This window comes from Durio zibethinus, chromosome 5, assembly GCF_047325235.1.
Source record: "Durio zibethinus cultivar Kanyao isolate XHJ-2024 chromosome 5, ASM4732523v1, whole genome shotgun sequence".
Lineage (NCBI taxonomy): Eukaryota > Viridiplantae > Streptophyta > Magnoliopsida > Malvales > Malvaceae > Durio > Durio zibethinus.
In genome coordinates, this window is record NC_143166.1 from 26155474 (window position 1) to 26170108 (window position 14635).

The 14635-nt window shown below is 32.7% G+C and overlaps 1 protein-coding gene across 1 annotated transcript; it reads right to left on the reverse strand.

The window, feature by feature from the left end:
- Positions 1–1995: 1995 nt before the first annotated feature.
- Positions 1996–3328, reverse strand: LOC149518869 (uncharacterized). The gene is given in 1 exon segment (XM_089760405.1): positions 1996–3328. A coding segment is annotated over 1 exon segment (1056 nt). The 5' UTR covers positions 3161–3328; the 3' UTR covers positions 1996–2104.
- Positions 3329–14635: the final 11307 nt, after the last annotated feature.

Genomic DNA, 14635 nt, shown 5'->3' on the forward strand with positions numbered 1-14635 from the left:
TTCCTCCAAAAAGTACGCCAAAAATGACTAAGAAACTTGGAATCTCAATCAGACACCATAGATCTAGGAACTCCATGTAGCCTTATAATTTCCCTGAAATATAGATCACAAACATGAGAAACATCTATAGTTTTGGTACAAGGAACAAAATGGGCTATCTTGGAAAAACAATCCATAACCACCATGATGGAGTCTTTGTTCCTCTAAGTTCTGGGTAATCCAACCACAAAGTCTAAACTAACTTTCTCCCAATGAGCATTAGGCATGGGCAGTGGAGTATACAATCCAGTGTTTTGACCTTGATTATTGCAAATATGGCATACTCTACATCGTTTATGGTGTTTCTTGGCCAATAAAATTTATCACGCAAAAGAGCAAGTGTCTTATCCCTTCCAAAATGTCCACTCAGTGCACCGTCATGAGCCTCATTAATTAAGGCCTGTCTTAAAGAACATGAGGGAATGCAAAGGCTGTTAGCCTTGAAAAGATATCCATCATGCAACAAAAATTGGTTATGTGGTCCTTGCTTGTATTCTTTCCAAATTCGACCAAAATAAGGATTTGTCTCATAGAGCCCTTTAATCACATCAAATCCAATAACTTCAATAGCCATAGTCACCAATAAGGAATGCCTTCGACTCAAAGCATCAGCCACCACATTCTGAGTTCCTGATTTATGTTTGATAGTGAAGTTATATACTTAAAAGAATTCCACCCAAGCTGTATACCTTTGGTTGAGCTTGTGCTGGCTATTGATAAACTTCAAGGCCTCATGGTCTGAATATAGGACAAATGGCTTAGAAAAGAGATACTGACTCCAATGGAATAAAGCTCTATATATAGCATAGAACTCTTTGTCATAGGTTGAATACTTTCTCTTGGCTTCATTAAGCTTCTCATTGAAAAATGCTATAGGCTTTCCTCCTTGACTTAAAAAGCACCTATTTCAGAATTAGATGCATCACATTCCACCTCAAATACTTGATCAAAATCTGGTAGAGACACGATGGGAGTTTCAGTGATCCTGGTCTTGATGAGCTTAAAGCTATGTTGGGCTTCTTTAGTCCACTTAAAAACTTCTTTCTTTAAACATTCAGTGATGAGAGCCACAATAGAGCTAAAACTCCTAATGAAACGCCTATAAAAAGATGCAAGACCATGAAAGCTTCGGATATCATGCAGAGATGCTAGTGTTGGCTAATTTAATATTGCCTTAACCTTGCTGGGATCTATCTTTATTCTTTTTTTTAACACCATAAACCTTAGAAACATAAGGCTAGAAGTAAAGAAACTACACTTTTTAAGGTTAGCATAAAGTTTTTGTTCTCTCAATATGTAAAACAGTTGGTATAGATGATTCAAGTGTTGGTTTTCATCCTTGCTATACACCAATATATCATCAAAATAAACTACTACAAATCTACCAATACAAGGTTTAAGGATGTGATTCATAAATCTCATGAAAGTACTGAGCATTGGATAAACCAAAAGGCATTATCATCCATTCATAGAGCCTATCCCTTGTCTTGAAGGCTATCTTCCACTTATCTCCAAACCTCACTCTAATTTGATGATACCCACTACGTAGGTCTATCTTCGAAAAAATAATTGCTCCATGTAGGTGGTCTAACAAGTCATCTAAGCACAGAAGAGGAAAGTGATAATCAACTGTGATTTTGTTAATTATCGTACTATCCACAGACATGCACCATGATCCATCCTTCTTAGGCACCAAAAGGGCTGGGACTACACAAGGGCTCATGCTTTCACACACCATTCTTTTTCTCACCAATTCATTAACTTGGCATTGCAACTCCGCATGCTCTTTAGGACTCATCCTATAGGTAGCCTTATTAGGTAGAACAGCTCCTGGGATAAGGTCTATGTAGTGTTGAATGTCCCTTATTGGTGGTAGACCAACTGGTAACTCCTCTTGAACAATATCTTAAAATTCTACCAATAATGGTTGTATCACTGTAGGGGGCTTTTCACTATCTTTATTCTTCTCAATCAACACCAGAGCATACACAATACCATCCATCTTAATTTTTTTTCTATAATTGGCCATGTTAAACAAACTGCTTCTTTCCCCTTTGATTGTTTTTTACATCACCATAGGCTTGGTAAGGCCTAGGATGATTTTGCATCCATCATTCACAAATGTATCAGTGTTGTGGTAACCATCATAAATAACCCTTCGGTCATAATGCCAAGGTCTTCCAAGTAATAAATGGCAAGCATCCATTACAACTACATCACACCACATTTCATTCTTGTATTGCTTTCTTATAGAAAAAGGAACTAAACACCTCTTGCTAACCTTGATTTCATTTTTTTTCTATAACCAAGATAACTTATATGGTTGAGGGTGATCCACTGCTTTGAGGCCTAATTTCTGCACCATAGAGGTAGAAACAACATTTTTAAAACTCTCACTATCAATTATATCACATACCTTCCCATAGGTAGTACATTAAGTGTGGAACACATTTTTACACAACCAATCTTCTTCCTTAGCAAGTGCAATACTCAAGCTGCATTGTATGACTAAGGATGCTCTACAATCATCATAGGTTACCTCTTCTTCCTCTTCAAGGTTTTGATCCTTCTCAACCAGATCTTTTTCATTTCTTTCTAAGTTTTCCTCTACTAGAGTCACAATATTCTTGCTTGGGCATTTTAAAGCAATGTGTCCAAGCCCTTGACATTTAAAACACCTTCTGGTTTGTGCACTAGACTGAGGCTTGCTAGCTGAGGTTTCATCTTTTTTTTGAGGTTGCTTTCGAATGGGCTTAGAAGGAATAACAATTTTAGATGAGCCACCTTTATTGATATAGACTTCTCTAGACCCAAATCTCGAGCTGCTACTATGAGCCTCATTTTGTTGTCTCTCCACCTTAAGGGTAATCTTGCATACATCGTTGAAAGTCCAATATGGTTGTAGCTGCACCATATTAGCTATCTCAATCTTTAATCTTTTAAGATACCGGGCAATAGTCTGTTCCTCCTGTTCCACCAATTTGCATTTTAACATGAGGTGGTCAAACTCAGCCGTATACTCCTCCACTGAGAGATCTTTATGCTTTAAGTTATGGAGCCTAAGAAAGACATTTTGCCAAAAGTTATATGAGAGATACTTTCTCTTTAACTCTCTTTTCATCTTCTCTCAAATTGTAATTTTTCTCCTACCTTCTCTTTCCCTTTGCTTCTTCAAATTTTTCCACTAAAAAGATACATGCTTTCTGAGTTTGATGACCACTGGCTTCACCTTATGATGTTTAGGGGCATCATGGTATTCAAATATGCGTTCCACCATGTGTAGCCAATCTAAGAATTTTTCAGGTTGCATCTTTCTTTCGAACTCAAGAATTTTTATTTTTGGATTGAATATGTTAGGTTGAAGTTAGTTTCTACGGAGATAGTCTCTAACTTGTTGTGCGTGAGATAGGATGCTATCATCAGAATCACTATTGTTTCTATGGAATGGATTGGTTTCTCCTTCATCTTCTTCGTTTCTCTTTTGTTGCCTCCTTATCTCCTCTCTCTCTCTCTTCTTGTATACGTAGTCGATATTGTAGTTGAAGGATCTTTTACCGCATCTCTTCTATAAGGGCATCCTTTGTGTCAACCTTGGTAGTTACTACAACATCAGTGTTAACTTTAACCTCTTCTATTGGTGCTTAACGATGATGACCCGTCATAGTTTTGATACCAATTTGATGTCAAAAATTGATGTTTAAGATGTGGAGATTAACTGCAAACAAAAAAACTAACAAAGAAACAACTCACAAGGATTTGAATAATGGCATAATAGGATTATTGGATTAAACGTGATAAAAGTTCACCACCAAGATTAGAAACTAAGGGATACAGAAACATCACCCTAAGAATTCTAATCAAGGATACAGAACAATAAAAGTTCACCACTCTAAGAAATCCATCTAAGAGATATAGAACTTGAAGAACAATCTAGAAGATTGCCTAAAGATAAATAAAACTCTATTATACTTTTTACCAAAGAATAATAAAAAATATATAGGTTAGGAACATCCTTTTAAGCATGGAAACTTTCAGATTGCATTGCTAAAATCATGCCTAAAATCATGAGATTTGCATGTGAACATAATCTGCCTATTTACTCCTAAATCTGACCATAATCTCATTAATATTCATGATCTTTTTTTTTCAGCTAGTGTGAATGCAATCTCCCGATTCCAACCCATCTTATTTATGTGTAGATTTGGACCAAAGATAGATCCATCTTATTTTTGGATAAGTCTGCCTTAGTCTCAGCCCAAGTTGCATGTTACGCAAACATTTCGGTGTCAGGTATATTTTTATATTTTTAGATTTCTTGGATTAACTTTTGTTTAGTGATTAAATGTCATACTCATCAATGGCCAATTAGTCTCGAAAAGTAGATATTGAGTCATCATAAAAATTATTAGACCCACGCCAATGATAGCTTATTGCTAGAAAATGACTTATATGAAAATTTTCTAAAAAGAATTGATCAAAGATAAAAAGGCGGTAGATTATTTGTCTTTGATCTTAATAAGAGTAATTGAAAAGTGGGGCAATCACTTTGGATGTTTGCATAATTATTTGCATTTGATCCAAAGGTTTTATTGTTATTTCAGTGATTATCTATCAATATTGACATGTATAGTTAAATGGTAAATGTGCATGAAAAAAAATATTGGTATCTCATGAATTGATTGCTAAATATATAATATACCAAATGCAAGTTTATTATATGTAATAAATGTTTTACGTGAAGAAGAGTGGCTGGTGATAAAGTGAAGTACATTAAGGATATATATCTATGGCATCCTTAATTCCTATATTTATAAAATTTTAAGTTAGTATTTCTAACTAAAATTTGTTCAACAATTTGGGCTAAACGGTATTTTTATTAAAAGAAAATGCATGTCATTAGATTACCAGTAATTTGAAGGATGTTTACCAATGTCTAATTAGCCATATTTATGAATTGAAAAAGAACATGCAAATCCTCTTTGTTTTACAAGTCCTTTTCAGAACTTCAAGTTTTGAAAACAATATTTTCGTCTTGTCGAGTAAAGAGTTTTCTTCCTTAGGATTCTTGAGCAGTTGGCATTTACTTTTTTTTTTTTTGTACAGTAGTTAGTGGATAGCAAGGAAGTTGTTTGAGTTAGTATTACATGGTAACAGAGGGATTTGTCAATGGCAGTGAAACTGAAAGATGTATAGCATAAACTAAAACTGGCAAAAGTAGAGAAAAAGCCTAGACATGGAAGACTACAAAACATCTCGACACATACTTCATCAGAATAGGGAATTCCAATGATGGACATCGACAAGCAGAATCAGCAATGAAACAGGGGAAAGACTAAAATTACAGGTTCCAATAAAAAAGGTAGGAGTGAAAGGGGGAATGAAAGCAGGAATGGAGAGATTGCAGGAATGCTAGGTCAACAAATAATCCAGTATTAATTATTGAAGAGAATATAAAGGAGGAAAACCTGGCTACTAGAATGATGTTAACAAAGGAACCAGTTTTGTATGGAATCAAGGAACAAAATTTGACAAGTGGTAAGGAATTGACAAAGGATCTAGGTTTGCATGGGAATGCTTAATATAATGAGGGATATGCCACCTTAAAACATCACATGGATGTGGTACATGAGGTGTCAACAATAAAAGGTTATGTGGAATCACCTAATGCTAGTAAAAGGACAATTGCATGCTTCATGGCCAAACAAGGAGAAAGAAAAAATAAAAGAAAAAAGTAAAAAAGTTAGTGTTGGGGAGATAAACCACACTTGGAGCCCATGAAAGCACACCAGAAAGCCTATAAATACATGTTGGATACCACTAGAGTCCAAAAGCTTAAACTATTAGATTTTTGGGTTTTTCATGCATATATAAGAAATCTCATTTAGATTTCCTAATGATGTAGGATTCTTTATTCACATTTGAACCATATCCCAACAATCTCTCCCATTCACTTGTGAGTTCTAAACAAATCTCACCTCAGCTCCCTTGTGCAAGTAAGTCCTATCAACACCTCCTTTCGGTTAGACAACCTCACATTTCTAGGGCATTTTTGGGCCAGGGCACAACACTCAACCTAGCTTCCTAGGTTATCTTAGTGCTTTCTTAAGCTTACACTTCAGGTTAACTCAACACATCGCCCACTTAGGTGTTTCACTTTTGCACATTATCATAGACTCGTTGCATCCAAGTCGAACCTTTTAATACTTGTATTCCAGCACATGGAGTTGATGGACATAGCCAACCTCTGATCTGCCAATAATCTCCTTCCCAGCAACACTACTGGGACTTGAACTATTTCAAAGCCATGTAGACTAAGGTGAAAAACTATGAAACCATAGTTTGAAGAGCATGGGAAGAGAAAAGGGAGGCTTTGGTAGGTGAGCCAATAAGGAATGTAGAAGTTAGATTTAGGTAATGGCACATTATAGAGTTTTGTTCCATGTAGGAAAACTGAAAAGAATGAAGGTAAAGCTACAAGAATTACAAATAGTACCACCAAATGATAAATCATTGTGGCAAGAGTGAAAAGTAAGGGATAAAATAAATTCATGCCTTAAGAAAGAGGAAAGGTTCTAAAAGTAAAGGTCCAAAATAAACTGGTTGAAAGAAGGAGATAGAAACACAACTTTTTTTCATGCTCAAGCAAAATATAGAAAGAAGAGCAACACTATTTGGAGGTTGAAGGATACAAATGATGAATGGCATGAAGATGAGATGGAGATAGAAATAATTGCCATTGACTACTTTAAGCAATTGTTTAGCTCCAAAAACACATCCAACTTCAAAAACATCCTTGAGGTTGTGGAAACCTGAATATTGTAGACACTTAATTTTATCCATGATATTTTATCACTTTAACCTAGGTTTGATTTTGCAATTGAGCAATGACCATAATTTTTCAAGCCCACTACACATATTATTTTTAAATGCTCGAGAATGAGGCTCAATGTGGCCCGCATAATGAGATCTATTGCATAGGCTCAAATGAATGCTTAAAATGGCCCAATAGAAGATTTGATAAAAGACTTTTTTTTTAAAAGCCCATTAATGGCCCATTGTTAGCTATTAAACGAAAAATAATAAAATATATAAAAGATATAAAAGATAAAAATAAAAACATATAAAAACATATAAAAATAAAATATAAAAATATATAAAACTATTTAAAATATTAAAACATATATAAATATATAATAAAAGAAAGTTTAGACCAAAATGAAATCCTAAAAGTCCATGAAATTTCGCCCAATTTAAGACTTAAGATGGCCACAAAACATGGCCCTAACCCAAGAATCAAAGAGGCCTATCCGGCCTTGGTTGAAGAAACTAATGCAAAGAAAACAAAAATTGCATGGAGCTGTATGAACACATGAGGGAGTAGGGGAAAATGGCTGTATAAATACGTGAAAGGAAAGGGGAAAAACTATCGTAAACAACATGAGGGTTGGGACATAGAATAGTGAAAGCTGTGTAGAGAAAACCTAAAGAAAAAGGCAATGGGAGGCTGGAAACAAAAAAAAAAAAAAGGTAGAGTTCTTGGGCACCATTAGAGAAGAGGAAACCGATGGTAGAAAAAGGAGAAAAAATAAAAAATGGAAGTGTTAACAAGATAGACCAAACCAGAAAAATGAAGTTGAAAATTTGAGAGACGGTGAAGGCGTTAAGCGTTCTAAGGGGGTAGCGCAAAAGCAGAGCAGACTAGGCAACAAACAAAATAGTTGAAGAGCAGGCAGCTAAAAAAATAGCAACAGTAATAAAAATACTGAAGCAGAAAAAAAAGCAAAAAAGAAGTGCTAGCAATAGTAGAAAACGGAACTAAAAATAGAAAACAAGAAAAAGCATTTCGTGAAACCTTTGAAGAAAAGCCATAAACAGAGATGTGAAAGGTAGCTTGCTGTATTTGAAAACCTAAAGCGTAGTTCTCTTTCATTCTGGATTTTTCTGCATGTGCTCGTTTGTAGAACACATCAGCTTATGTTTTGCTAAAATGCATGCTCGATGCTTATTCCCATCCTGTTAAGTTTATTGATTTCTGTTGTTTTTTCTTTCTGCATAATCATATGAGAATGATGAAAGTATAAAGATAAATTGGGAAGGCTGGAAGTTGTCGACTGTCGACTTTTAGTTATATCGTTTAAAAATGTTCTAGTTTCATTTGTTGTGCTTTAGATCTTTTGTTTTATCGCTGGAAGTTGTTAGCACAAAAAAAAGAGGTAAGCGAAACCAATCACTAAAATAGTGGCTGAAGCAACAAAAAAAGGGTTTTTTTAACTCCATCCTTACTACTATCCTATTTGTCTCCTTTTCTTTGCATAGCTTGTCGCCAGAGCCTTAGGTTCTTCCTTTATAAAAAGCATAATATTCTGGTGCCTTATTTTCTAGTATAAGGCTGCTAACGGGGGGTCTTCATACTCTGTTTTCATGGAAAGGAAACTACCAGCTATACTCTTTTTAAAAAAAGAAAAGATAAAAAATACTAAACCAGGAGAAAGAAAAGGAGATTTCAAGTAAAGGGTTCTTTTATTTGGAAAAAAAATACAGGCGTATAGGAGAAAGGATCTGTAGCTTGATACATGTTGGACATGCATTTTTGTTTTTCTTTTGATGTGAAAAGAATTTTTTTTTTTTTTATTTTACAAAAAATGGACCTCGAAGCAAGGAGGGATAAGTGGTCAGTGAAGGAAAAAAGAGGCTAAAACTTTCACTTCTATTTGTTGAAGCTCAAGCTTCCCATCTTTCATGGTTAAAGCTCCATTTTTTGTTTGTGTCTTTTATTTGTCTACTTTAGTGTGAAGACACGTGCATCACTTTTTTTTGCATGATGGGAGTATGAAGGGTAGGGAAGGCTTTATATGTTTCTGTTTTCTTTTTCTTACAAAGTGGCCGTTTATAGGGGTTAAAAGCTTAAAGTTAGGCCATTACTTCAAGGCTCCACTACACGTGTTTTTATCTTAAGCTTGATATATGATGTTAATGATAGTCTAGTACACTTGCCTTTCGTAAATGCTGACATGCACATTTTTTTCATGGTTTTTAAATTTAATTAAAGTTTACATTTCATGTGTTTTAATCTCTTTGTTGTTTAAATTTTTATGCTTACTTTGATTCTATGCAAGTTAATCTTTCATGCTTTAATTTATTTGATGCAATTTATCTTTCATGCACTTTAGCTTCATGCAAAACAAACTAATAATAATAATAATAATAATAATAATGTAATAAATAAATATATTTTAAAATCTTTGTCTAGATGTTGGAGGGAGTTCAAAATAAAGTTTAAAAAAATAATAATTTCGTCTAGATATTAGAAAATTATTAAGCTATATATAAAAATAAAACAATAAACGATAAATAAATAGTAACAATAATAATAATTTTAACAAAAATAAAATATATAAAAATATAAAAATTTATTTTTTAGAGAAATCATAAAAAACAAGCTTGCTTCGACAGTTTTCCCTAAATGTTGAGGATTTTAAGAAAGGTTCGTAAAAATAATGAAAAACCCCAAAAGTGAAACCTTAAACCCTAGGTGAAACCCAAAAGCCCTAGGTAAAACCCTAAACCCTAAATATAATCATGAAACTCTAATTGAAACCCTAAATAAAACTTTGAAATCTAAATCTACCTAAAACCGTGAAACCACCATAAAAGTTAAGGATTTTTATGAAGACTTCCAATAAAGTAATTTATTCCTGAAAACCACATAAATAATAGAGTATTTAGGATATTTTATTTCATTAAGAATTTTCATATAATTTTTTATTTTAAAATAATAAAATTAAATAAAGAATAAAAACAAAATAGGATCTTAAATATAAATAGTTACACCCAAACTTTACCTAAAGGTTGAAAAGTCTAGGTAGTCTCTTTATATTTAAGAACCTGATTCTTAAATTTGCATCTCATCGTCATTAAGGACACACCTTTACATACATATTTTCATTTATTGTTTATATATATGTTTATTTTTAAGTATTGATGTTTATGGTTAGCTATTTAATTATTTATTTAATTTTTAAAAAAAATTAATTTTAGAAATAAATTTAAAATAATATTCTAAAGAATATAATTTTGGTACTTAGTTTAAATGTTGGAGAGTCACCAATAATTATTATTTTCAAATAATATTATTTTATTTTTAAAAAGATGTTGTGGTAAATCTTAGAAGGAAAAGATTATTTTTCAATTCTACATTTATGTTGGAGAATTTTTAAATATTTCTTTCATTTAAAGATTTCCACAGTATTTATAAATAAAAATTTTTACTTAATTTTATTTCTTAAAAATGAGGGGAATTATAATTAACTTTCTTATAAAAACCATTTTTTGTCAAAAATTATATATAATGCATGATTAATTGGTACCAGTTTTATAAGCACTATAGGGGTGTTAATATTTTTCCACACGTAATCGACTCTCGAATTCAGTCTTATTTTCGTAGACCAAAATTATCTTTTTAATAAACTTTAAACCCATTTTATTATTTTATTAAAGAGATAAAATTTTCGGATGATCAATCATACCTTAAAAAAAAATTGGTGGCGACTCCTTATGTTTCTCATGATTTTAAATGATTACGTCTAGTAATCGAGATTCCTAATCGATACATTATGATAGCTTGGCAATTTTACTAGGGACTTATGAGAGTTAGGGCAAAAACTTTAATCATGAGCTATAGAAAGTTTTGGATTTATTTGATTTTAATTTAATTCCTTTTATGTTAATTTTTCAAAAAAAAATTGTATGTTTGTTATTATCTTGTTTTGATTTTGTTATTTGTAATTTATTTATGTTATTTTGAATGATATATTGCTTTGCACACTTTACATACTCACCTACATGCACGAGCTCTAAACCGAGGCTTCGTCTTTATTAGAAAAAAGTAAAGTAGCTTTGTTTTCGTGAGGTGATAACTTTCACATTTGCTAGTGAAACACTTCTACTTAAATCAAACCCTTTCTGTTTATAGCTTGTAATGGGTGAGGATTGGTGTGCCTTATTAGTCTGTAATAAACGATGATGTAAGATTTGATTTAAGAACCTTTAGACGAATAAATCCCGACTTTGCATATCGCAAGCCATAGGAAGCCTGCCTATGGTAGAGCCATGCCGCCTTTTAAAAAATCACCAAAAGTTAGGACTTTGTAAATATTTTGTTATTTTCTTCTATTATACGGTTGTTTTATTATTTCTATTATTTATTTGTTTGGATATTTTATTATATAGTTTTTAATTTTGTTTCATACATCATATAAGCATTGCATTTCAAGAGGGGTATTTGTTTTGGGTCAATCAATAGCAAAAGAAACTCTCATGAAGTCATCAGTAGTATCAGCCTCTTATAAAATTTATTTGAAAGTCAAAAGCCAGTCAAAAAACACCCAAGAAAAAGAAGGAGGCTGCTATGGGTTGATCATATTTTTACACTTCCACAATAAGTGCATGTGGATTTAAGTCAAAGTGATATAGTCTAGCTGGAAACCATATGGCAACAGTTGGGAGTAGAAAAGAATAAGTCTTTTTTGAAGAAGTATGGGGATGTGGTGCTACTCATGTCAATAAAGATTGATGAGTCACTAGTTAGGTTTACAATACAGCTTTGGGATCCATCCTTTAGTGCTTTGTGTTCAACCAACAAGACTTAACCCCCATAATTGAAGAGTACTTGTCCTGACTCTAGGTGAACCTGCCAATCGAAATAAGATCTATTAAAAGCAGTAAAAAAACTATTGGATATAGAAAAAAATTAGCAAAGATTATGTTAATAAGGGTCGAGAAGATAGACAAGCATAAGAAGAAAAAGAATGGAGTATATACATTTCCATCAGCATTTTTATTAGAGTATATAAGGAAGCATCTTGATGATGATCACAAATTGGATTTGTTTGCTTTATCCATGTATAGGTTGATAATATTTCGTAAGGTATTAGGACACATAGAGGCATCAAAGGTAGACTTTTTCCAGCAATTGGATAAAGGCATAAATCATTTTTCAACTATCTTAGCGGAGACTATTAGATTGTTAAACTTTTATTAAATGAAGGGTGAAGATCGATTCATAGGATGTGCTTAGTTACTTTATGTTTAGATCAAAGGTCATTATTAGGGAAAAAATAAGATATTATTTCAACCTTTTTCCATTCATTTTGTTTCAATCAAAGAGTTTGTCATCAAAGAATGGCAAAGGGATTGGATAAAAAGCCAATGGATGGCATTCTTTCTGAAGTTCACTAGTGAGGATATAGCATAAAGAGCGTTATGGATGCTTTCCATAGCCATTTTGTATTATTGTAGAGATAAGTTAAGGATATCATTTCTAAGAATATGGGGTAATGAGCTATGAACCTCTTATGGTCTAAAGGTAATATGATTCTCGTCAAGCCATCCCTATGACTCATGGATTTAGTTTACTCGAGTTCGACTATAGGGCACTAGTTATATGAAAAATGTTCGAGAGGTCATCAAGGCATGAAAGTAAATTAATCGAATGAATCTAACCAGATATACAGATAATGTCACAAAAGGGTACCTTGTATTGAGAATGAAGAAAGTCAATGATGTTAGACCCTTAGCAGTAGATGTTTCAAATCAATTACTTATCCTCACACTAAAGCCTATATTGTCAGCTCTTGAGATCACCCAATGAGAGTTTGAGATTGAAAAAAAAAAGATAGAGAAAAAGAATATGATAATGATAGATCAAGTCAACCAGTTAAGGTACGATTTGATAATGAAATAATAATGCATTACAAAAATTTACCAAAGAGTGAAAAGTGTTGAAAGGGAATTTACAAGTCTTCACCAAGAGAATTAAAAAAATTGAAGATGAATATCGGACCTTCAAATTGATCTAACAGAGAAGCAAAAGAGTTAAGAAAAATGTTGGAATATTGGAAGAATAGAGCTCGAGAAAATAAAGAAGCGGTCTTCGCACTCACCAAAGAATAACAACCATGAAAAGATAATTTTTTGAAGTCTTTGCAAAGGTAACCAAGGACCACAAGGAAAATGATAAGCTAAAGTCCAAATTAAAAGAAGAGCAGAATAGGAATTCTAATTTGCAGAAAGAGAAAAAAGCTTTGTACACGAGTTGATGAGCTTGAAAATTTAGCTGATCAAGAATCAAAACAACATAAATAAGATTTTGACTATATGGCAAGAAATTAAAGATTATTGGGCTTATATCTACAATATGGAAAGAGAGGCTTAGAAAATGTAAAGAGTTGAAAGCCTAGAAAGGCAACCATATATAGAGCACCTAACTTCTTATACCTATAAGGCTATGCAAAAGGGCAAAAAAATGGTGGAAAGAGCTAAAGAACTTGAACGAGAGATTTTACCTACTTAGGATTGCAGTTAGCGATTGTTGAGTTTTTTATGTGAAGCTAGGGAATAGTATGCTTAAGTTAGGTGTTTTTATGGCTTTAGTGCATGAGTTATCAATTGAAGTACAAGAATATTTATAGTTAATGAATGTTTCATTTGCTTAGATGAATCTAAAGCAATACCTCATTTGCATTACATTACAATCATTTCATGTATGCAAGTTAATAAAAAGTAAAATAATAATAATAATAATAATAATAATAATAATAATAATAATAATAAAAAATAACAATAATGATTATACCATGTGTTCTAATTCATGATTAATAAATATAGGTTCAATGATAGCAAAGTCAAAGAAGTTAGGTCAAGTAATTTTGCACAAGTATAATACTTGCTTCAATTTTCAAATCATGGAAGAAGATAATACAACTAGGTTTGAGAGGGTCAAGAAGGCACACGAAGAGAAAGGGAAAAAGTGATGAAAATATAGTTGAACATCTAGGCATAGATGTCTAAGATGAGACAATTATTAGTTGGCACCCTAAAAGGCAAAGAAGTATCTAGCACACAAGGATTAGAAGAGGGGATTAAAATGGAAGAACCAGCATACCCTTCAGGGTTCACTCCACCTTGAGTTCATATTTCTCGAGGAATCCATTTACAGTTACCGATCGCATAACCTTACACTTATGCTAGTTCTTCTATTAGTCAACCTTAGCTTATACATGTGCTGGTCCTTCTGCTAGTTAACCCTATGTGCATGTAAATGTTAATCAAGGACCGGGTCCTATCGATCTTATCATGGTGCCAAATTTAGATGATCTTGTTGAATTAAAAAAGCTACACAACATGTTTGTACTAATAGTGAATGTTAAGATGAAAAAAAATAATCTACTTAAAGAAGAACTAAAATTGTGGAAATGAATGACAATTTTAGGAGTATGGATGCAAATGAACTCAATTTGGTGCCCGATTCGGTTATCTCAACAAAATTTAAGGTTCATGATTTTGAGAAGTTCGATGGAACCAAATATCCTACTACTCATATTATGATATTCTGTCGTAAAATGATAAGTCATACCCAAAATGACAAACTTCTGATACATTTTTTTCAAAATAGTTTAACTAGATCAGCAGTAAGATGGTATATCTAATTAGATCGAAGCTAGATCCATTCATGGAGAGACTTAGCTAAAGCTTTTAAGGTTCAATATAAGCATGTCATTGACACAGTTTCAGACATGCTATCTTTACAAAACATGAA